This window comes from Hippocampus comes, unplaced genomic scaffold (genome assembly GCF_001891065.2).
Source record: "Hippocampus comes isolate QL1 unplaced genomic scaffold, H_comes_QL1_v1.1 scaffold322, whole genome shotgun sequence".
NCBI lineage: Eukaryota > Metazoa > Chordata > Actinopteri > Syngnathiformes > Syngnathidae > Hippocampus > Hippocampus comes.
In genome coordinates, this window is record NW_017805137.1 from 1979880 (window position 1) to 2002201 (window position 22322).

General features: G+C 41.0%; 4 protein-coding genes and 1 long non-coding RNA gene across 6 annotated transcripts in view; 2 read left to right on the plus strand and 3 right to left on the minus strand.

Moving 5' to 3' along the window:
* Positions 1–601: 601 nt before the first annotated feature.
* On the minus strand, positions 602–9223 carry LOC109514186 (kinesin-like protein KIF24). Its single transcript, XM_019867045.1, has 15 exons — positions 9144–9223; positions 8356–8402; positions 6965–7056; positions 6437–6892; positions 5810–5972; positions 5612–5709; positions 5097–5309; positions 4845–4932; positions 4622–4743; positions 4423–4528; positions 3972–4043; positions 3784–3893; positions 1626–3569; positions 1050–1143; positions 602–968 (listed from the first exon to the last, which is right to left on the minus strand). Exons 2-15 carry the CDS (start codon positions 8362–8364, stop codon positions 822–824), a joined length of 3714 nt encoding a protein of 1237 aa, XP_019722604.1. The 5' UTR covers positions 8365–8402; positions 9144–9223; the 3' UTR covers positions 602–821.
* Positions 9224–9806: 583 nt separating this feature from the next.
* LOC109514190 (Rieske domain-containing protein-like) lies at positions 9807–12872 on the plus strand. 2 transcript variants are annotated; one of them, XM_019867051.1, is made up of 5 exons: positions 9807–10416; positions 11411–11511; positions 11604–11819; positions 12015–12049; positions 12126–12872. In XM_019867051.1, exons 3-5 carry the CDS (start codon positions 11606–11608, stop codon positions 12399–12401), a joined length of 525 nt encoding a protein of 174 aa, XP_019722610.1. In that variant the 5' UTR covers positions 9807–10416; positions 11411–11511; positions 11604–11605; the 3' UTR covers positions 12402–12872. The 2 variants fall into 2 exon arrangements, with proteins under 2 accessions (XP_019722610.1, XP_019722611.1); XM_019867052.1 differs by lacking the exon at positions 11411–11511.
* On the minus strand, positions 10606–11443 carry LOC109514193 (uncharacterized). Its single transcript, XR_002167951.1, has 2 exons — positions 11335–11443; positions 10606–10740 (listed from the first exon to the last, which is right to left on the minus strand). It is a non-coding gene; the product is annotated as an uncharacterized LOC109514193 (long non-coding RNA).
* Positions 12873–14121: 1249 nt separating the features above from the next.
* gtf2h3 (general transcription factor IIH, polypeptide 3) lies at positions 14122–19307 on the plus strand. Its single transcript, XM_019867049.1, has 13 exons — positions 14122–14352; positions 14432–14511; positions 14584–14690; positions 15196–15338; positions 16127–16189; positions 17483–17512; positions 17578–17606; positions 17703–17777; positions 17871–17924; positions 18240–18308; positions 18397–18532; positions 18996–19032; positions 19120–19307. The coding sequence occupies exons 1-13, from the start codon at positions 14343–14345 to the stop codon at positions 19184–19186; spliced, it is 900 nt and encodes a 299-aa protein (XP_019722608.1). The 5' UTR covers positions 14122–14342; the 3' UTR covers positions 19187–19307.
* A 25-nt stretch (positions 19308–19332) lies between these two features.
* Positions 19333–22322, minus strand: part of psmd9 (proteasome 26S subunit, non-ATPase 9) — a 6681-nt gene continuing 3691 nt past the window's right edge. Inside the window, exons 3-6 of the mRNA XM_019867050.1 lie at positions 20451–20644; positions 20274–20375; positions 19474–19562; positions 19333–19404 (exon numbers count right to left, since the gene is read on the minus strand). Coding sequence (XP_019722609.1) covers positions 19374–19404; positions 19474–19562; positions 20274–20375; positions 20451–20644 — 416 coding nt within the window. The 3' untranslated portion in view covers positions 19333–19373. The remainder of the gene's footprint in view (positions 19405–19473; positions 19563–20273; positions 20376–20450; positions 20645–22322) is intronic.

Below are 22322 nucleotides of genomic sequence, written 5' to 3' on the forward strand. Positions count from 1 at the left end.
GTTCCTCCCGCCAATAGGACAACAGCCGTGTGGATCACGTGGGTCAGCAGACAAAAATAAGTCTGAGCACGTTTTTTTTTCATAACTTTGTTATTGAAGTTTTAATGGTAAAAATTAAAAAAAAGATATAATTTTCAACTGTATTTATAAAGCACTTTAAAACAACCACCACTGTGTACAAAGTGCTGTACATGGAGCAAAAATTCATACAAGAAACAATAACTTAATAATACAGTAGAAAAAAAACAGGACAACTAAAAATCAAGACTCATGCCGAGTCAAAAGCCAAAGAATAAAAATGAGTTTTCAGATGACACTATAAAATCCGGTAATGTATGTAAATATTAGAAATATATAGTTGTACAGTTCCATTAAATAAATATATGGGAGACTACACGTACAGTATTTTATTTATATATATATACAGTACATTCACACCATTCAAGCCTAACATTTTGGATTACTGGTACTGTAACTCCAAGAATGTTTTTATTACTACTATTCAGAAGCCTTTGTGAGACAAAAAACACAAAAATATTTAAATATGTGATTCAGGTGTGAAGCAAATGACCCTTTGCTGTTTACTGTCACAAAAAACACATTAAAATTGCAAAATAATTTTATTAATTTAAATAAAAACTATCCATACAATCGAACACAACATTAAATTATAACCATTAACTAAACAAAATGTGGAAAAGGTTTTCCAGTTACAAGTGATGAAAACAGGTTAAATTTAACTCGATGTCGTTTTTTTTTTTTTTTTCCTGAGTGAAAAATGTAAAAACTTGCTTATGACCTTGCTTTATTCAAGCCACTGGTTAACTATTGTGTGCCTGTTGTTTGTTCTCAAGCTCAGAAAAGGAGCTGGTCATACGATATAAGCGAAGCTTGGTTCTCATGCTGCGCAGACACTGAGAGTTGCGATCCAGGATCTCCTCCAGCTTGTCCACGTAGTCCACAAATGCCTATTAAAAAAGCAGGAAGTCCATCAGAGTAGCATGAAAGACTTACAATACAGCCAACTGCAGAATTTGAACTCTTCTGACCATATGAGGCTGCTTGCATAGAAGTGTCTGTTCCTCATGCAGCAAAGGCTCCATCTTCCTCAGTTTCTCCCAGTGGGCCTGGATGACACGCCATCTTGAGTTCAGAAAAGAATTTTGGAATGTCACAGGGTAGTTCACAGAAACATTACAAATAAATAATAGCTAAGGCAACAGTTTTAGCATTACTAAAGGACCAACTATCCAAAAGTAGGAAAAAATTGGGTTCGTTAGTTACTTACACTCCACTTTGTCTTTTTATTTTATTTTTTCAAAAGTCAGAAATGGCCAATCGAAAGTCCCCTGACACAATCACAAGTGTGACAAAGAAAAAGAGTCTCTTTTTTTGTGTACTTATTGACTAATTTGACACCAAAGACAGTCGACCGGAGGCCCAATGTGGTTGGACCAAAACAAAAACCATTGTTCACAGTTCACCTTGGCGGAAATCTGCGACCTACTGATTACTAAACTAGATCATATCGAATGTTGTCGGAAGAAAAGTGGTCTCACTATTAACCACCTTTCTATGTACGGAGACATATTCCCTAAATCCTGATTTTGATCCATGTTACTTACTTGGCATGATCCACTGTTATGGAAAACTCTGGGTTGCAGGGTCTTTCTTTCCAGTGCAACTCTGCAGGATCATCCATTTGGACATGATGGTGAGGTTTGCAGGGGTGCTCTGGTTCTGGTGGAGCACGGTCGGTCTGATTTGGTGCGGGGGTTTCACTCTTATTCGAAGAGGGTGAGATGGCTTTCTTTGGTGCACATGAGGCAGGTCCACGTGTCAGCCCTGACAGATTACCCGCATTAGAGGTGGGGGAACGGCGATCCTTTGGTAGGCAGTGGTCTGTGTCCTCATCCTTTGCATGTGTCATGCGCTCTAAATTGCACTTATTGGCCAGTTCGGTGTCAGAAAATGGAAGCCAAGGCTCTTTGGGGACACAGAGGTCTGCATCTTCATCCTTTGCATGCATTAAATGCTCCTTTATTATATACTCGTTGGACACTTTGGTGTCAGAGGTAGGAACCTGCAGGTAAAATTCTCTGTGTTTTTTGTTTGCACGTGTGAGTTGCTCTTTCATTGTGTATTTATCGTCCAGTTTTGTTTCAGAAGTGGGAGAATAGCGATCCATCGGGAGGCGGATTTCGGACTCATCCTTTGCTCGTGTGAGATGGTCCCGTCTGCACTTTCTAGTCAATTTGGTGTCAGAAGTAGGCGGCCTGAGGTAAGTTTTGTCATCTTTATTTTTTGTATGTGTAAGCCGCTCCTTTGTGTACTTTTTGGCTAACTTCTTGGCAGAAGTAGGCGACTGGAAGTCGTTTGGTAGGCATAAATCAGCATCCTCGTCCTTTGCATGTGTGAGCTCCTTTGTGTACATTTTTGTCATTTTAGTATCAAAAGTGGAAGACTGGGAGTTGAATTGTCTGTCTGTATTCTTTGCATGCATGAGTGGCTCTTTTTCTCTCCCAAGTGACTGGCTACTGATCCGATCTCCTTGAACCGGTAAGGCTGTAGAGACCTCAAGGGGGGAAATGCTAAAGGCATTATCCGGAGATGTTTTTGCTTTATCCTCCACATGTTTGTGTCCCTGAGTATTTTTTAACAGTCTAGGTGGCTTTTTCCTTTCCTGGGGGGTTCTGACTACATTCTTAAGTTCACAAGCTGAGGAGATGGGATGGGCAAACTGCACATCCTGATGTGGCAGTTCAACAGCAGGGGAGCCACAGAGTGTCTTGTGAACCGACATTAAACAGTCCGTCCACAGCCCGTCGAGCGAAGGGTCCATTTCCAGCGAGTCCTCTCCGTTCTCTCCGGAGTTGAAGGACACAGCGGCTGCACCCGCCGCGGGGTCAGCCTGTTGTATATGAGTCGGCCACTTCATATCTGCCCTTTGCGGCACGTCTTTTCCGAACGAATCACTGCTTCCGACCCCGCTGTCGTACACAGTCGGAGAGTCTTTAGAATCGGGACGGGCAGAAAAAGCCAGATGTCCGGCGGATGATGTAGAGGAGCAGAGGGATCGGCGGCTAGAGGAAGGTGGCGTGATGGAGAAGGGCACGAACATCTGGAGCTGCTGGTGATAATGGAGCAGGTGCTGCTGCATCTCCTTGTCCACCGTCGCGTCTTCTCCACTTTCTTCTCTTGACTCTTCTGCTTTCTGATTTTGGCTTCCCTCACTTGGCCTTTCCTGACACGAGAAGTTGTTGCCCCTGTTTTCTTTGTCGCAAACGAGCCCTCCATCCCCCTTTTCCTGAGAGTCCCTTGCGTCTTCGAGTCTGACCCCAAGTTTGACTCTTGCAGATCTTCCCTCTCCATGTCTGCTGCTTGTAGGCGTGGAACAGTCGACGGGACACCCCATGGGTATCCTCGGGGTCGGTGAAATGGCGGCAAAAGACGCTCTGGGCGTCGTCGTCTTTGGGGTTTTAGGGAGATTCTTCCCAATGCCATAGCATTTGGAAGGTGGCGTGCTTTTGCATTCTTGTCCTTGGCCGCGACCCCTCAATTCCTTCACACTGTGGAAAATAAAGCAGCAGTTCATTTCTTTGTGAAGTCACAGTCTTCAGCCTCGGTCTGCGGTCTATCATAACAACGTGTGCAAAATAGTCTGTGTTTGAAGCAGCCATTTTGGGCAGATTTCATGTTTTCTTTCTTTGACAAAGTCCTATTTGAGAATTGGATCATTGTTGATTGAAACAAATAACATCATTTCCCAGTCTGAACACTTACCGATCAGCATATCTCAGCGTGTTCAGAGTGTGCTCTGTGGCAACGTTACCAGGTGAAATGTTGGCAATCATGCAAGTCATGGAGTTGCCAACAAAGGAATCTTTCAGGACCTAAGCATTGAAATAAAAAATCTGAGGTTCATGAACTGGAAATAACATTTCAGAAAGACTGCATTGATGTCTTTGCACCTGAGTGAGTTTGCTTTGTCTGAAAGGTGTGTGCCGCTGCTCTTGATCAAGGGAGCGGATACATTCTTTAAGCTGCGGGAGGGAAAATGAAAAATGATTTCAGGTCTCCCATTTGTGATGCTAAAATTGTCTAAAAAGCACCAACACTTCACACATGCAATGGTTGAGGAAAGAGAATTTCACTTTGCATCTCTCACTTTTAATGCCAAATTAGTCAATAAGTACAATGCACAATAAATGAGCATTGAACACATGTAATGGATAAGGACAGAATTTTATCTGCGGTGTCCCACTTCTGACACCATTTTGACAAATAGCTACAAGTCATCTGCATCTTACACTTGCAAAGCATGAGGAAAGAGAATTATGACCCCTGAGGACCCTCTGGTTTCCAACTCCTGATGCCAAATTGGCCAATAAGTACATAAGGGAGAGTGTTGTTGTAGCTTACAGCCAACAGACTCTGGTTGATCTCAGCTCCCTCCATACGAGTCTGCCAGTCTGTTGCTGTGGTATCTGACGCTCGTTCACTTCCCGCCAAGTCAATAAACCACATTCTTAGAAAAAAACAACACAATATTAGTATACTTGTTTTGTGGTACATGAGTAAAACATGGAGGTAACAGGTTGACAGTAGTGTTGTAGGTCACCTGCCAATGATTTGCTGGTTGGGGGATCTGAGTTGAATCTGAAGCAAGGCGTGAGACCGAGACGAGAGCGGGTTGACACCGCTAACCCTCATTGTGCGTGCTGCTAAACCTTGTGAAATCACCTTGAAAAGCAATATAAAGGGATACAGATGGGATTATTTTATACAGTAGATGCAGAAGGACCCTCATTTTTCTTAAAAGTCAAAGGCAGTTGTATACCGACCTTCAGCAGTGAGTTGACTGAGTCCACTCTGACGTCATAAAGTCCTGCAATATGCACCACGTTGTGTCCATCCTCCCTCACAAACAACCTAAAAAAAGATCAAAACAGGAGTTTAGAACCTCAGGAGATCAGGATGGAGAATTTTGACCCCTAAAGGACGTCTGGTTTCGCACCTCTGACGCCAAAGTGGCCAATAAGTAATATCCCATTTGAAGCTAATTTAGAGCATGTACCGGTAAATAAAAAGACCACCTTTTCCTGTTGTTGAGCAGGTCATAGACCTGACGACAGTAGATCTCACAGAAGCTGACGTACACCAGTATCGGGCTGCGCGTTGCCGACAAGTGGGTAAAGATGTCCTGGACCGCCAGCATGTATAAACCCGCTTCCCCAGGAGTGGAACCCATCATGGTATGAGTCTTGCCCGCGCCTGTCTGGCCAAATGCAAAGCAAGTGGCCTTCCCCCTACATATACAAATACAACCGGTGTAATTAGTATCATTAAATACCAATTAGAGTCTGTTAAAGCAGGGGAGATCCTTTAAATAATAAAATAAAACTGAGCTGAAATTAGGTATTACAGTTTGTCGAACTGCTACCATTAAATATCGAGAGACAGTCTATAGTAGTTGGAAACATCTCTTTTTAAAAAACAAAACAAAACAACAAAAAAAAAACGTACAACTCAGTAAACGTAAAAACAAAAAAACTGTAATAGAAGTGAATTGATAAATATAAGGAAACAAGTGGGTGGGTTGACACATTACCCATCGAGCATGTGCTGCACCAGAGGATATGCCGTCTTCTTATATACTTCCTCATTAGAATGATCCTCTCCAAAAACTTGGTCAAAGTAGAACGGGTGCTACAAATCAAATCAGATAATGTGACCTAAGCATTTTGGAGACAGTAATTGGTGTCTCAGGGTATTATCATTTTAAAATTGAAAATTTGAATTGTCGTACCTGTAGAATGTACTGGGTGAGATCCACAGCTTCTTTGCCTTCTTCCACAATCACGCACTGCGCGCTGGGAGTTATCACCACATCCGTCTGGCCCTTCCTTCTCTCTACGTGTGTCAGAGGTCGTTTCCTCACGCAAACGATGATCCTAGGCCCATGGGTTTGCCTACAAACAACACAGAGTCCAAATGAAAGAAAATGAAGCAACTACAATTAAATTATGCCATCACTTTCCATCTGCCTACTAAACCTGATGCACGTTTGATACTAAACCAATCATTTCCTTTGGAGGAGTATGGCAAACTAGAACCATTGCAAATGCTTAAGAATTTTCACGGTAAATCAATATGCTTTCTTATTTTTCGGCATTGGTCCATAATACATTACCGGTAAGTATGATACAGAATATAAAATTACTTCGGGAATGGCATCTATTAGTAATAAATAAATACAATTTATAAGTAGAATTACATGTCTATGATGTGTATTTTATTTTATGAGTATGAATCTAGCTTTCTTTGCTGATTGACCATTGAGGTTATGGCATCCCTTTTTACATCCTTTTCATACACTTGATCATTCAGAACAGCTGGTGGGTCGTTCACTGGGCTGCACAAGCACTCAACTCACTTTTTTTCAGAAACAGGCTGAAGAGGAAGTCCATAGTTGTACCCTGGTTTTCTCTTGGCTTCGTAAACAGGCATTGGATGACTTGCTTTATCCGTGCACCTCTTGGCTGCAGCTCTGGGTTTTGGGTGCTGCTGGTGGTGATGGTGGGGCGCGACATTCCTTGGGTGTGGCAGTGTGGAGTACGTATTGTACATGGCTAATCGTTTACTAATGTCTGGCCTGGCATTTTTTGGTAGCGTCATGTGGGTACTCTGCAGTGCAGAATGCTTATGGGATGCGCCCTGGTCTTCCGCCACTTCTCCAAGTCTCAACCCCTCCTGCTCCAGTATTTTGACAAGGTGGATTAGCTTGAAGAGGCGGCTTTTATCTTGGGCCGTGTGGATGTCCAGGAGGGGCAGGTCCTCCGAAGTGAGGGCTAAGAGATGTGCTATGTGGAAGATCCCCATTGAAGTGAAGCTGAAAAGTATATGGAGGACGGAGGAATGAGTGCTGGTTGGACCGAGTTTGGATGGAAGATCTTGTAATTACCGCTCGTGAAGATGCTGAAGGCCCACCACCTTGAGGCACTCAAACAGGCTCAGTGTCATGATTGGATGATCTTCCACTTGTCTCCACAGATCCTGGCGGGGGTCAGTAACTCAAATTTGTGATCAATTATACAATGAAGCGTGAAATCAATACAGTAATTCCCCACATGTTCGCAGTTCACTATTTACAAATTAACCTATACACATCTCAACTGACAGATAAGCTTTGTGTGTCGGGGAGGAAATAACTAACCTGGGTTTTTAGCTGAAGTAGTTGGGAGAGAATTTTTGCCACGAGTATGTACATGTGCGCTGACATATTGTTTTAGCCCTTAAACACATTAATTAAAACACACTTTTTAAACATTTGTTTCATAAGTATTGAAAATATATGTAGCCTATTTTAGTGCCTGGGTACCTGCATGTATTGTAGCGTGTAATGGTGAGTCTGGGGATGAGCTGTGGCTGACAACAGATCCTTTGTGAGTGTGCTCATGTTTTACTGTTCTGCCAGAGTTCTAAAAACAGCTGACAAGTGTATTGGTGACTGTGATGCTCCTTTCCCACATGCAAGGGCATCACTGTACAGTAAGCTGGCTGTAAAAGCCATGAGAACCCAAAAGAATCACTTAAAAAAAAAAAACCACTCAATATCATGGGGTGTAAAGAACGAAACGGGATTTAGCGGGGAACACTGTATAACAGTGGTCACCAACTATAAATAGCTCACCACTAATGGGAAACTGATTTCCTTGGAATACTGTGGAAGGGATCATTGGAAAGTACAAACACTTGCAGAGATTGATAGAAATAGAGTGTTGCCTCTAAGTTTTATACCTTGCTATCGTTGATATTTATTCTGCGAAATCATCAACATGATCGGTGTCTTCAGCTGAATAGATGAATATTATCAGTACTTAATAATAATTATAATAAAAATAATTTGAGCAAATATATTATTTCAGAAATGTGTATCAAACTGGAGTCGCTGATGATGTAGTGGTACCTGACTTGTGTGAGTGCGACGTGGGATCGGTTCCCACTCAGTGATGGTGTGGATGTGGGTGTGAGTGGTTGTTTGTCGCTATATGTGCCCCGCAACTGACTGGTGACCAGTTCAGGGTGTAGTCCGCCTTCCGCCCGAAGTCAGCTGGGATAGGCTCCAGCAATCGAACCACTCCTTTCCCCCGCGACCCTGTTCAGGACAAGTGGTATTGAAGATGGATGGATGGATGGATGGATGGATGGATGGATGGATGGATCAAACTGGTAGCCCTTTGCAGTAATCAGTACCCAAGAAGTAGCTCTCGGTTTCAAAAAGGTTGGTGAATTGGGGGATTACTGTATCCATCCATATGCTGTGATGGATCCAAATGATACAAAGCCTCCTACCGCTGCCATGGCAATGTGTCCTTGCTGATTCCCCTCCTTTGTGCCTTCTGTCAGTCAATAGCATTGACCACAATGTCATCACAAAACTATTTGAGGAAAGCACAAGACAAAACGTGAAAAATATATTCCCTGTAATAGTGGCCTTCATTTAAATTGACACGGCACCTCTCGTTAAATCGACTACATTTTCATCACAAGACTATTGATGCCACACCTCAAGATGCCACAACTCAATGTGAAATACAATTTAAAAATTATTGATATGCACTGTATTAGATAAATATTGGCTCTGAACCACTCCGGGTGATGTACAGTACGTGGCACAACTGTGTGTTGTTATATTGTATAGTATTGATAGTTTCTATAATAGTGTCGTGACAGTGGAAGAGGTATAAAGAGGTGAATTGAATCAAGTTAATCTCCATTCATGGCCCAGGTACCAAATCATGGCCCACCACTGACCATATGACAATAAGACTGCACAAGCGCATAAATACACAAACATTTACAATAACAAAACATAAATTCGACTGACTGGCCATATTGAAAATCATTTATTGAACATTTTCATCTGATAGTTGAGAGTGGGCATTTTATATCAATTCAACATCAATATGACATCACTTGGTGTTGAAGACCGTCACATTCATATGACATCAATTGATGTTGAAGAGTGAATGAAGATTGTCATATTGATGTTGAGTTGACACCAAGTGCCAACTGGGTTTGAGAACTGGAATTTTTTTTTAGTCCTGTAAAACGTAAAAGAAAAAAGAAAATTGACTTACCAGTGTGAGTTTCGTGCAAACACAAGATGAACGTTGAAGAAGGCCGAAGAAAAAGCGTCGCACGTTTCCGATGTCCGATGATGTTTGAAAAGTGCACTGGACGTCATACGGGGCGTCGTAATATGCGAGCCTTTTGACTAAAAACGATCTGATGGTGCTCATTTATTGCTAGCACGGGATTAAAAGACGCATTAAGTCGCTCCCTTGCGACAGTTTGCGTTATCGCTATTTCCCCACACTTGGGTCTCCATGGCGACGCTCTCGAAGTTGATAATCCAATAAAATACGATTAGATCAATTAGTCACGAAGTTTTAAGAGATTTACATTGCATCGATTAATGCGAGTATTCTGATTATTATTGCTACTCAGAACGTTTATAAGAACTTTATTTTTGTATCAAAGGAAACACATTAACGCTCAATATTTGATTTCAATTATGATACAATGCAAACAGTCCGCCGTGGTCGCCTTGTGTTTCTGCCGGACGATAATAAAGGAGTCGCTCGCTCTTTTCGCCGGGTGCATGGACGTCTAAAATGAACCTGGACTCACGGTGGCCGCTTGCGGTTGAAGAAAGAGGGAATACATGTTGCGTTGCCACTATTACAAACAATTCAGTTAGATTCTTTTATCAATGCGGGTTTTTTACGCTAGGATCTCTATATGAGGTATTAGGATCCTAGAGGCGAACGAACTTTCAGTGTATATTATCTCAATATCGTGAACCATGACTTACGAAGTTAGGTTTTCACATCATAGAGGGTTGATGCGCAAATATAATCAATTTCCTGGCATTTTTCCTCATAGCCATTGCTTCCATTTCATTATTCATGGTTGTGACAACATAATGTAGACGAGCATTTGAGTATAGTTTGGGAGATATACCTTCTGAGATAATGATTATGATCACAATAGAGATATTCGGTATTTTATAAGAGAAACATTTTGAACCAAAATTTTACCGCAAACGTGCAAGCAGATTGTCCTTCTCCCGTAGTCATTGGTACTACTATACGCCACGAGCTGCAGAGAAACCAATGTATCCGAGTCAGTTGCTTTAACGAGTGGCAACGTAAGATGGCCGCCAGAGACTTCAATTAAATTACCCGTCCGGGTTATTTTTACACGTCCGTGGCCCGTTGACTGTGTTTTACTCTGCGATTCTATTGGCTTGCATATTTTGCCGGGGAACAGTATTAGCGGTAACACACAATATGCTGAGCGTCGTTAGCACGTTGTGCTAATCCCACCCAAAAATCCTCGGTTGTTGCAGTTGAGTTATCTTTTTGGGAAATGTAAACAGTAATCCATATGTATAAAATTTAGTAGACTCGTACTGTAACATTCAATGTAAAAACCGAAAGTCGACATTGAGTTAGGTTTCAAATTAGCGTGGAGTTTAGTCTAGCATTAAAATGTAACACCATCGGCACTTTCGAATGTTTGTTGCTTGTGGTTCTATTCACTAAATATCAAACCTTGGCGTCTTTTAAAAGACCATTTAAAATCTATCGATGTATTTACCAGCTGAGCATGAACGTAATTAATAAACAAATTTAGGACTAAATTAGCGTTGTGCCTCTGACACCCACTCACCTGGCCCCCTGAATTTTTGTTTGGGAGATTCCAAACCGCCGTTGTGCCGTCGGCAAAGGTCAAAGCGAAAAGGGACAGTGTAACTTTTGTCGGAGTTTGTCAGACTGTGTCTCGGCCTGCATCGGGAGTACCTGGGAGTGGTTTATTGGAGTTTGACAGTCTGTGTCGGTCTGCGTGGGGAGTACCTGGGAGTGATTTATTCGATTTTGACAGTCTGTCGGTCTGCGTGGGGAGTATCTGGGAGTGATTTGTAGCGGACAGCACTGCTATACTGTATGTGTAGTCAACATTTTGAATGAATGTGGATTCTGTTGCTCATGGCCACTGAATGCACGAGCAACTTTGTCAACCCTTGACCACTTAGGATGGCATCACACTATCTAAGTTATATCTTTATGTAATGTTTGTCGAATTGGCTTCTACCGAATTGAGAGAGTCTCTGAGGTTATGTATGAATTCCTCGATGGATTCCTCTTCAGCTTTCACCTTATTCTTTTGCCAGTATGGGTTCCTTTCCTTTTACCTTAAATCATCTTCCACCAGTGTAGCTTTGACATCTTGTTGCAGTTTCTTTTGTCAGCGTAGTTCTTTCACAAACAGCCTGTTCTTTTGCCACTAAAGGTTCGACAGGTGTTTCTTTAGCGACCATAACTTCCGCTTTACTTTTCAGCATCATCTCTCACTCAAGGGTGATAGGTTCCACATATTGTGCCAACCAAGCTCCCACTTCATATTTCGGCATCTTATTTCATCAACATATTGACTCTAATTGTAAGCATATTCTTACTAGTTTTAGTTAAAAATTCATACAATAAAAAAATGCCCCATTGAGGATCAGCCTTCATGATTATTTTCTTGATCAGGAATGCCCATGTGGCAAGTAACCAACATGTCCTCGGAGGAGAAGACTTGGCAGATCTCGTCTTCATCTGTTCCTCCCCCACCATCCTCTCATTTTGTCGGGAAACGGGATGACATCATCAGACGTGGCCGTGTGACCAAGCTGGTGAATGGATGCCGGGATGTCCTTGTAGTGTATCACCACGGGGAATTCCATGCCATGGACATGCGCTGTTACCGTAAGAGTCCTGCAGTTGAATACAATATCTTTGTTAGCCAGCATTACTTCATCTTCCTGCCATTTCTCCCCTTGCATCTTGTGGCACCTTCTTTGCTGTCTCTTCATCTGTTTGTAAACCATAAAGAATTGTTGACTGTGATAAATTAATGAAGGAATAAAGCAAACTAACATGATATTACTTTGACATCAACAGATGCTGGCGGTGCTTTGGAACTTGGAGACATTGAGGTGAGTTTTCTAGCGTCTGCATATTCTATTATCAATATGACATCTCAGTTTTGTGTCAATTTTACTAATCCATCAGGAGTTCAATGGGCGCGTGTGCATCGTCTGTCCATGGCACAAGTACAAGATCACACTGGTGGAAGGCGAGGGGCTGTACCAAGCCGTGGATAACCCCACCGTCAAACCTCTGATAACTCACTGGCGCTCCAAGGGTGTCAAACAGAGGGTCCACAAAGTTACTGAAGTGAACGAGGACATATACGTCACACTGAATGACTCCAGAGAGACCATTGAGTCCGATTACTACCAAACTGACACATACAGGTCCAATTTACGGATCCAAAAAGTCAGCTGACAAGAGAATATGTCATGTTTTGTATGTAGTGTACAGTATGTCTCTTTGATATATTATGAGACACACTATGTTTCCTTCTTGTGGTCAAATCATTATTTTATGAGTGCGGTGGGTACATACAGTAGGGGACCATCACTGTTCGCGGGGGATAGAAACTGGGTTGCCTTACGAATTGTGAAAATCTGCTTATAATTGACGCCTGTTGAATTGGAGAAAAAAAATAGTAATGCTAATAAGCATTCACTATGCATTTCCAGGAAAAAATGGGTGGAAAAAAAGAAAATAGAAAAAAAAAAACATCCACCACCACATGTGTATGGGGGGCCTCCACTGGAACTTAAATTTTTTGGTTGCAACAAACCTCTGTTTAAAACAAACTATGTTTTCAGGTGAGAATTCTTCAATCAGCCATTAAATGAATGACCAAGTAACTCCAAATATTTTAAATAAATCCATCCATCCAATTCTCTACACAGCATATGCTATTTAGGGTCGCATGGTGCCAGAGCCCATCCCAGATAGATGACTTGGACAAAAGGTGCCCTACACCCTAAAATGGTTGTCAGGCAATTGCAGAGCACACAAAATATAGAGACAATCATTCAGACCGTCACCATTGCCTGCACCGAAGTCAGGTGAATGTGCCACTACAACATCAGTGTCTCTTTTGAATAAATTAAAACCCAATAAATAAATACAAAGTTTGTAAAATATTTGAATAAGAAATGCAATAATTGATTACTGGTACAAAAATATGTTTCCTATAATTATATAGGTTCAGTATAGTTGAAAATATTCCACAGTTTAATTGAATCATGGACAGTTTAATAAATTATTGTATATTCATTCATTCATTCATCTTCCGAAACGCTTGATCCTCACTAGGGTCACGGGGGTGCTGGAGCCCATCCCAGCTGTCTTCGGGCAGTAGGCGGGGGACACCCTGATCCGGTTGCCAGCCAATCACAGGGCACATATAGACGAACAACCATCCACGCTCACATTCACACCTAGGGACAATCCAGAGTGTTCAATCAGCCTACCATGCATGTTTTTGGAATGTGGGAGGAAACCGGAGTACCCGGAGAAAACCCACGCAGGCCCGGGGAGAGCATGCAAACTCCACACAGGGAGGCCGGAGCTGGAATTGAACCCGGTACCTCTGCACTGTGAAGTCGACGTGCTAACCACTGGACTACCGGGCCGCCCTTTGTACATTCAATTAGCTTTATTTAAATTTTCATTCATGTAAATGAATACACTAGATTGCCACTGCATAAATAGTTCATGTTTATTATTTAAGGTCAATAGAAATAATTTATGACTATACAACTCCACTTAATGGGCATCCTTTTAAATTATTTCACATTTTAATGAATTCCAACCATACTTTAATGAGTGAGTTTTCTGTATTTAACTGGTTTTATTTTAATGTTCGCACGAAGAACGCCCCGATTGTCAGTGTTTTATGTTGTGTGTTTTGTTGCATTATTTTATGTTCAGTGTTCTGTAAAGCGCTTTGTTACAGATGCAGCTCTTTTCAAAGTACTATATAAATAAAGATTTATTATTGTATGCCGTATAGATGAATACAGTAAATTGCATTGAATTACACATACAGCACACTAGACAATAAAGTTGTATCCAATCCAATCCAATAATTGGAATTTGCCACTCCAAACCACTGCATGCGACAGGGGGCAGCAGTGTACCATTTTAATCTAAAAGAAGAGAGAAAAAGAAGTGGCCAAACGTCATTACCTGCGACAAAGAGTTTATAATATTACATTGCTTAACTGTCACACATTTCTTAGATTTGATCAAATTGATGTTAGCGTTGATATTTTGTCCAATTGGACTTTATTTTTTTTTCGTCGGTTTCAGTGTTTTTAGAAAATGCGAACGATAAAAGAGGCTAAAACTTGCAAGTGATCCGCCGTGATGGCATCAGGTTGGTTTTGTTTGGCTTTTCGTGTTTTCAAATTAAATAATGCATATTTTTCAATTTATACATTTCTTTTTTTCCGCAGAGGAGGAAATCAGCCTGTTAGTCATCGTCGTGGACGTTAACCCGATTTGGTGGGGCCAGCAAGCCCAGCGTGAGCCGGAGGTACGTGAATGAGGACACCAAACATTAATCCTATTGCTATCACTCATAAACTGTTTGTTCTGTGGCCCCTAGTTCACGCTGTCCAAATGTATGGACGCTGTTATGGTGATGGCTAATTCTCACGTGGCCATGAGCAGGAATAACAAGCTGGCCGTCATCGCCAGCCACTGCCAAGACAGGTTTTACGCCATTCGTCTCTGTCTGTCTCTCTGTCTATCAATATCTATCTTTACGGCTATCATGTAATCCACAGGTGTCAAACTCAAGGCCCCGGGGGCCACATCTGGCCTGCCACATCGTTTTATATACCTCACGAAAGCAAATCAAGCATGTCAACTTCTATGATGCTTGATAAAAATCACCAAAATTTCAAATTATCCGATGTAATATCGAACACTGAAATATTTTTACAGTACCTTTAACAGTTCAACAATGTATTGTTTTTGACTTGATTTAAAAACTAGCTATCCATCAACTTGTAGTGTGCTGTATATGTAATACTATGAGGAGGGGGTTAAACATTGATATGTTTTCACAGTCTTAATGACCCTGAGGGAAACTGATATTGAAATGTGGCCTGCAACAAAATGAATTTGACATCCCTGATTTAATGCATCAAAATGTCTTGATTTGATCGAAATAGCTTGTATATGAATAGACTCAATGTCATGCTTTTCATTTCAGTCACTTCCTGTATCCCAGTCAAAGTCAGCCAGACGGCAACGGCACCCCAGACGATGCATGCTCTAGCGGCGATGGCAAGTATGAGCTGCTGTCTATCGCCAACGGCATCATTGCTGACCGGATCAGAAACTTGATGTCCAACAGTAGGTTGACGCCACTACTTAATAATGACACCATGGACACAGAATGTATTGTACTTCAATTTAAATACAACTGAACTGTACTTAACAAAGGTACTGTTGTGGATTTAAAAAAAGATTGACTGTATGTTGTGCACAATTTGAACATGTATTCCATTGATTCTTTTCCTACCACTAGAGGGAGCCCATGTACTGTACCTCGAGAAACACATTGAGAATCACTTTGCCATGAAATTGGGGGGCGTCAAGTTTGATTATTTTGAGGATTTGCATAAAAAAAAAAAAGCGATGTGTACACCCATATGTTGCTGCTTTCAGCTTTAATAATTCTTTTGACAAATTATCTTTTGGGGGCATCAACACACACCTAATTGCATCAGTTTGTTCAAGCCAGCGTTTCCTGGTGAAAATGTATGAATTTTAAGCGTGTCCAACTGGTTTCACTCAGTCGTGTAGCCTGGAAAGTTTAAAAAAAAAAAAGAAAAATAATAAAAAATTACCCTAACACCAGTTTTGCAGAGCAAGGCAAAATTAGGTGGACATGTCTGTTGTGGCAGGTTACACACAAAAAAGTCTTCAAGTATCTGTGGCCAAAATTCCACAAGAAGACAGCCATTTTGGTTTGAAGCAACCATTTTAGACGAATTTCAGGGGTTGTGATTTGATGCCCTCCAAGTCGAATTCTGCCAAATGAGGCCCACTAGTGCATTGCATCAGTTTGATGATCATTTTGAGGATTCACATTGAAAAGGGGGTGCTGGGGGGCTTTAATTTATGTGTTCACTTTGCAGTTGAAGTGACAGGAGGTTCCACAGACACTTTGCTAGCTGGATCCCTCGCCAAAGCTCTCTGCTGTATCCTTCCACTACAATCTGCATATTTGCTGTTAGGACAATACGACACTAGACAAATAACTCAATATATATATTCACAACTATATATTGCAAAGAAGATATTTCATCATTTTTGACAAACTATAAAACACTACAAATGGATTACATATATATTGTAACATAAAAGTACCAATTAGAAATTATCGATGAAACATACCGTAAATAACATTTTTGGAAAAAAATAGATTGCAAAACAGACTTTTAGAAATTACATAATTTTGACAAAATGTAAGACAATATCAATGAAATAATACAGTTTAAATAAAAAGAGGAACAAACATTTTGACAAACGATTAAACAGTGATATAAATATATAATAACACTGGGGGAAATGCGTAATCTGTTCAGTTAATTCTGTTTTTCACGGCCCTCTGAATAGGTATCGTTGGTCAGCATGGAAGGATCACTCGTTCTGTACTTTTTGATCATTTATTGGAGCACTTTGCAGTAGAAGTAGTAGCAGCAGCAGAATCAGTATTCTAAAGCAGTAGCAGTTGTAACAGAAGCAGTATCAGGTAATAACCTAAAGCACACATAAATGCAATAAAATGAATACATCCATCTTTCTGCATCACAATGTAAATATATATAATTGACATTAATTAATACCTTTATTTTAACAATACGTTTAATAATTTAATCACCCATGAGTTCACTATGTATTATTATCATCGTCATCATTATTCTAAACGTAAGAAACCATACAACACAAACATATCAAGTGGAATCGAATAAAAGAACTACAAGTCCCAATGGTCAAACCCGGAAGTGGAGCGCGGGCTGATTAACCCCAGCTGCAACGCAATTTACTTAGTTTAAACATCACAGTGCAGCCGGACAAACATGACAACTATGCAAAAAAACGAGCTAAATAAAGACACCACTGTTCTAGCAACACTTTAGCCCACGCTGTTTAAACTGCCGATTGCGAACGGTAACTGACTGTGATTGCAGAGCGATGCGGCAAACAAAGCACAACGAACACAACGCAAAGCAGACAAACAAAGCAACCGGTCATGATCGAATCTAAAAGATAACATATCTGGTAAAGAAGAGCACACGCGTAGCTTACCATTGGGCCATGCTGACGACGAAGTGAGTGTATTCTCTAACGAAACAAATTGAGATTTTTTATACGTCGCGCGAACGGTCACCTGTCAGTGTGAGCCCCGCCCCTCTTAAAGCGCCAGGTGAATACAACATAATCCCCTTTCATATTTTTCACCAATTAATCTCTTAATTATTTCAACTCAGATATTAACAGAGTCTCAAAGGAACTTGAAGGTACTTCCCATGACTATTTTAGTCATAAATTGTCTTTCATGTGTAATTTTTTTCTTTTTTGTCAGTGGGACAGGAGGTAAAATCGCGAATTTTGGTAAGCATTTGCGTGTGTGAATGATGTATTGTGGTGAAAATCAGTCTTGTTATATGTATGCATTGGAATTTGAATCGAATAAATGGGCTTGATTAGGTGATCAAGGCAGCAGACGACTGCGCCCTGCAGTACATGAACTTCATGAATGTGATCTTCGCCGCCCAGAAGCAGGTCAGGATTCATTTGTTGCTAATTTGAACACAGTTATTGATCCACTTACTATGTTTTTGTTAACATTTGTCAAATTCTTTGTTTTCAAAACAGAGCATCCTGATAGATGCATGCGTGCTGGAGTCAGACTCGGGGCTGCTACAGCAAGTAATTATTGCCCTTGGAGCTCTTTTTACACACACACACACACACGTCCTACTTACAGTGATACATGTTCACTAGAGATGAAAAGATCATTGTCGCTGTGAATACTGTAGTCATGATTAAAAAAAATAGTAATACTAGCTGCTGTTTAAAAGTTTGACAAAAGGGAGAGACCTGATTATTGATGATACTAGTGAAGCCTGTACTACTGGAGACAAATTCCTTGTGTGTTCTACATATTTGGCCAATTGAGATGATTCTGATTCTGATTGTGATTGAAAAGCCAGTTGTCCTTCCTTCTACTTTCTGAACCGACAGGCTTGTGATATAACGGGAGGCTTGTACCTGAAAATTCCCCAGAAGGCGGCTCTGGCTCAGTACCTGCTGGTGACCGCCGCCACTTGCTCCAATTTTTCACGTCTATTGGTAATGGACATCAAGGTGCTATAAAAGTTTGTGTGACTTTACGGCACAGTGGGTGTTCCTGCCAGACGGCGAGCAACGTTCACAGCTGCTGCTGCCGCCGCCGGCCCACGTCGACTACAGGGCGGCGTGCTTCTGCCACCGCAACCTCATCCAGATCGGTTACGTCTGCTCCGTTTGCCTCTCCAGTAAGTGCTAAAGTCTGAAGATCTACTTTGTGGTTTTTAAGGAAACAAGCTGTAATATTATGAGAGTAAAGCCATTTTTTATCAGGGGAAAAAAAGTTGGAATAGTATCACAGCAGTCATTTTATTTGATTTAAAAAAAAGGTTACTGGTGTGATCCGATTGGTAGGCTAATTAATGCATAGCGAAAACATTTATAGCATCAAACTCTTTGAAATATACTCGCCATCTGCTGGATTGATGTTGTTACCGAAAATGACATATTTTCAATCCCCCTTAACCGCAGTTTCTTCAAATAAACAAACTCGAATCCTTCCTGATCTTTCCATCAGACATGTATCAGGCGCTGCCGTAGATATGGTCCATGAAGTTGTATTAAAAATCTGATTGTTTTTCATTTTATACAGAGTCAAGTTCATTAATTAATCTCCATTTTATACTTCTGCTACTTCTTTCTCCACCACAGTATTCTGCAACTTCAGCCCTATCTGTACAACCTGCGAGTGAGTTAAAAAAAAAAAAAAGTATTTTTAATTACATTTATATTTAAATATTCAGTTTTGCGTTGAATAATTGTTTGTGTTTTGTAGGACGGCTTTCAAAATCCAGCTCCCACAAATGGTCAAAGGCAAAAAGAAGAAATTCAAAGCATCGTGATCATTTTTTTCTATTACCTCAGCAGCCAAATTCATGAATATTGTATATGATCAATCGTTTACAATTTGTAATTTTGAATCCTGTTTATCCAGTGATGACTATTTTTTCAAATGTAGAAACTTAAAAAAAAAAAAAAAAACCCACCCTGAATTTGAAAAGGTCTTTATTCACATGAAGATCATGAGGCTCAACGTGGAGGCATGGGGACGATCTTACACCTGGCAAGAAAACATGCAGAATGATGTGTGGCCAATCATATTGTAAATACATCTGTGCTATGAACTCACCCCATCAGACCCTGGCCAGACCACCGCTGCGGAGTCAAGCTCATGTGGGTTCTCTGACCCCCGCGTACCACTGTCACTCGCAGCGGCTTCTGAGAAAACAAAATAAAACAGTGTTGCTGCAATTATTGCAGGTTATGGGGCAAGTCTTTAAGGTGTATGTGTGGGGGGGGGCGCTGGTAATAGGGGGTGCTTTATGTAAGATAATTTTGAATTTGATGTGGTAAGGGATCGGGAGCCCAGGGAAGGGGACTACTGCGGCCAGAGTTATACATGGACACGATTTTAGATTGGAAGAACATAAGGAGGGATTTGTCAACAGTGAATTGGTTAGATGTGTGATCACTGTGGTTGATGAGTTTGCTAATAGTGGAAAAGAACTTTTTGGTGGTTGGAGCCCATGTGGATGAGTTTTCACAAATCTCCGGAGATTCAATTGTTCCAAGCAGTTTAAGATTAATCCAAGTGCTTGTAATGTTCACTCTACTACAAAGAGTGTCACAAAAGAAAGAAAAGAGGACGGAGATTATTTAAATTTAGAAGTAGAAGCAATGATATAATGTGCGCACACACACTGAAAACTACTACAAAGTAGCGTGCAAATAGTTTGTAAAATTTCCCAAATATTAAATTGTTACACTGACGATTGATTGTAAATACATTATTTTGTCATGAAAAACAGATTTTCATGGTTGCTTTTGGTATTTTATCAAGGAAAAGGACTGTTGGTGGCCACATTAAGGCAAGCCATTTTAGCATCTTGACATGTTAAGACACTTTGAAGCGTCCATCTGGAGTCTTACCCCTTCACTGTGCTGCACAACAGAGGCAATGTTGTGGAGGTTCTGGAAGTTGCCAGTATTCACTGAACCAAACTCAATGACTTCATCTCCCACTTTGAGGCCCTTTTGCAAGAAAGGAAAGCAACAAGTCAAGAAAGGCTCTCAAACACCACCGCCAAAGTGTCTCCCATCACTCACAGCTGCGGAGGCGGGAGAACCCTGCGTGACTGCATCCACCCGCGCAAAAGCGGCCGGGAGCGTGTCCTGCTGTTCCATGGCCTCTTCGAAAGCTTCCGTCCGGTCGTGCAGGCGCTTGGCTTTCTCCCGAGCATGCAGCTTGTGCAAGGCATCCTCGATCTCCGCCATGATGGCCTTGTGGTCGTTCTGCAGGCCTGCCACGGCAAACGGTGAGAGACGTCCATTACTGTAGAGTTTGAGACGTACACATTGATTTACAAGGCAGATAAAAATGGTCATGACTGGAGAAGCTCCGATTTGTGTCAGGTGTATTCAAAGGATGAGTCGTTTTATTTTGTTCAGCTTGAGGATACACCTTTATTTCTTTACACTTGTAAGGCAGTTAGTGTTTATGTACTTTTTCTGGGATTTCGTATATTTTTGGCTAATAGTTTCCTGTACTTTTGTAAAATGTCTCAAATGTTTTAAAATGTTCTTGCTAACTTTGTATTTTTACCCCAAGAATGTAGTACTTGTCTAATATTAGTTCTTTAAAATATATGTACCGGTACATATTTTTGGACAAAGTGTGTATTTTACTATTGAATATAATTTCTATTTTCTTTCATACAAGTATGTGATTTTTTTTTCAACACACGTTTTCCAATATTGTCAGATTTCTGTGGAAAACAGTATCTGAGGGCATTACTAACACTAAATAACTTGAATAATGTATTTATGAAAAACATAGTTAATATAATTAGCTAAGAAAAAAAAATTTGCTGAATGAAAAAAAAATTTGATAAACTTCTTTGAGTATGTTAAATATTATCGCAATATTCAGTACCCATATTACATATTTTTCCAATATTGTAAATATAGGTGACAATTGACTAATTTCTGACATTTTTCTTGACACAATTTTCGTGTCATCACATCGTGCAGGTCTGTTTTGTGAACCTCGGACAAAAATGCACACTGGCTTGTTTTCTGCATCTATTTTTACATATGATGTACGATGGAATCTCCTCTGTGCCTCACTTTGATTTCCATGCAGTATTTCGGTGTTCACGGCACGCACGACGGGATAGCTCATTTCTGACCACCCAAATTGTGTTGAAACCTAGCTTACATTTTAATATCCACCTATTGCACACTGCACATTTTGAGTTATTCGGAGACATGCAAACAAAGTTTCATCAAATTTGCATGATGCTGGAAAAAAATGATACGGTGCCAAAATTTTGGCGCCTAACCGTGATTGTGGGGAAGCTGTCCATTGGGATAAGCCAGCTGTCTGTTGCCAGCGAAGGTGTGGGAATCTGGTAGCCAAACAAACAGACGGGGGTCGTACGGCAGAGATGTTTTTTTTAATTATGGCAGTCATAGTCGTTCCCTGTGCTTATCTCGACTTGTGATGCTTTTCTTTGCTCTTACTTGTTCCGAAACAGTCACTTGCCGCTTTGCACAGACACTCAATCAAAGGTCGTTCAATTTTTTTGAATTGGAAACAAGAGGATATTTTTGCCTGCTTTTTAAAGCCTTTGAATGTCATAACTTCCTTAATTCTTAACATACTGACAAAATGTAATCACCATTTTGTTCCTTTAGTTCAGCTCTTTCCGGCTGACGACATTGATTTTGCAGACTTTAGAAATAAATAAATAATTTGGTTATCACATACGACCCCTTATGACGAGTAAAATTAATGGATCGAAGTTTCCCTTGCCCGGACGCGGGTCACCGGGGCCCCCCTCTGGAGCCAGGCCTGGAGGCGGGGCTCGTTGGCGAGCGCCTGGTGGCCGGGCCTACACTCATGGGGCCCGGACGGGCTCAGCCCGAAGAGGCAACGTGGGGCCCCCTTCTCCCGGGCTCACCACCCATGGGGGGGGC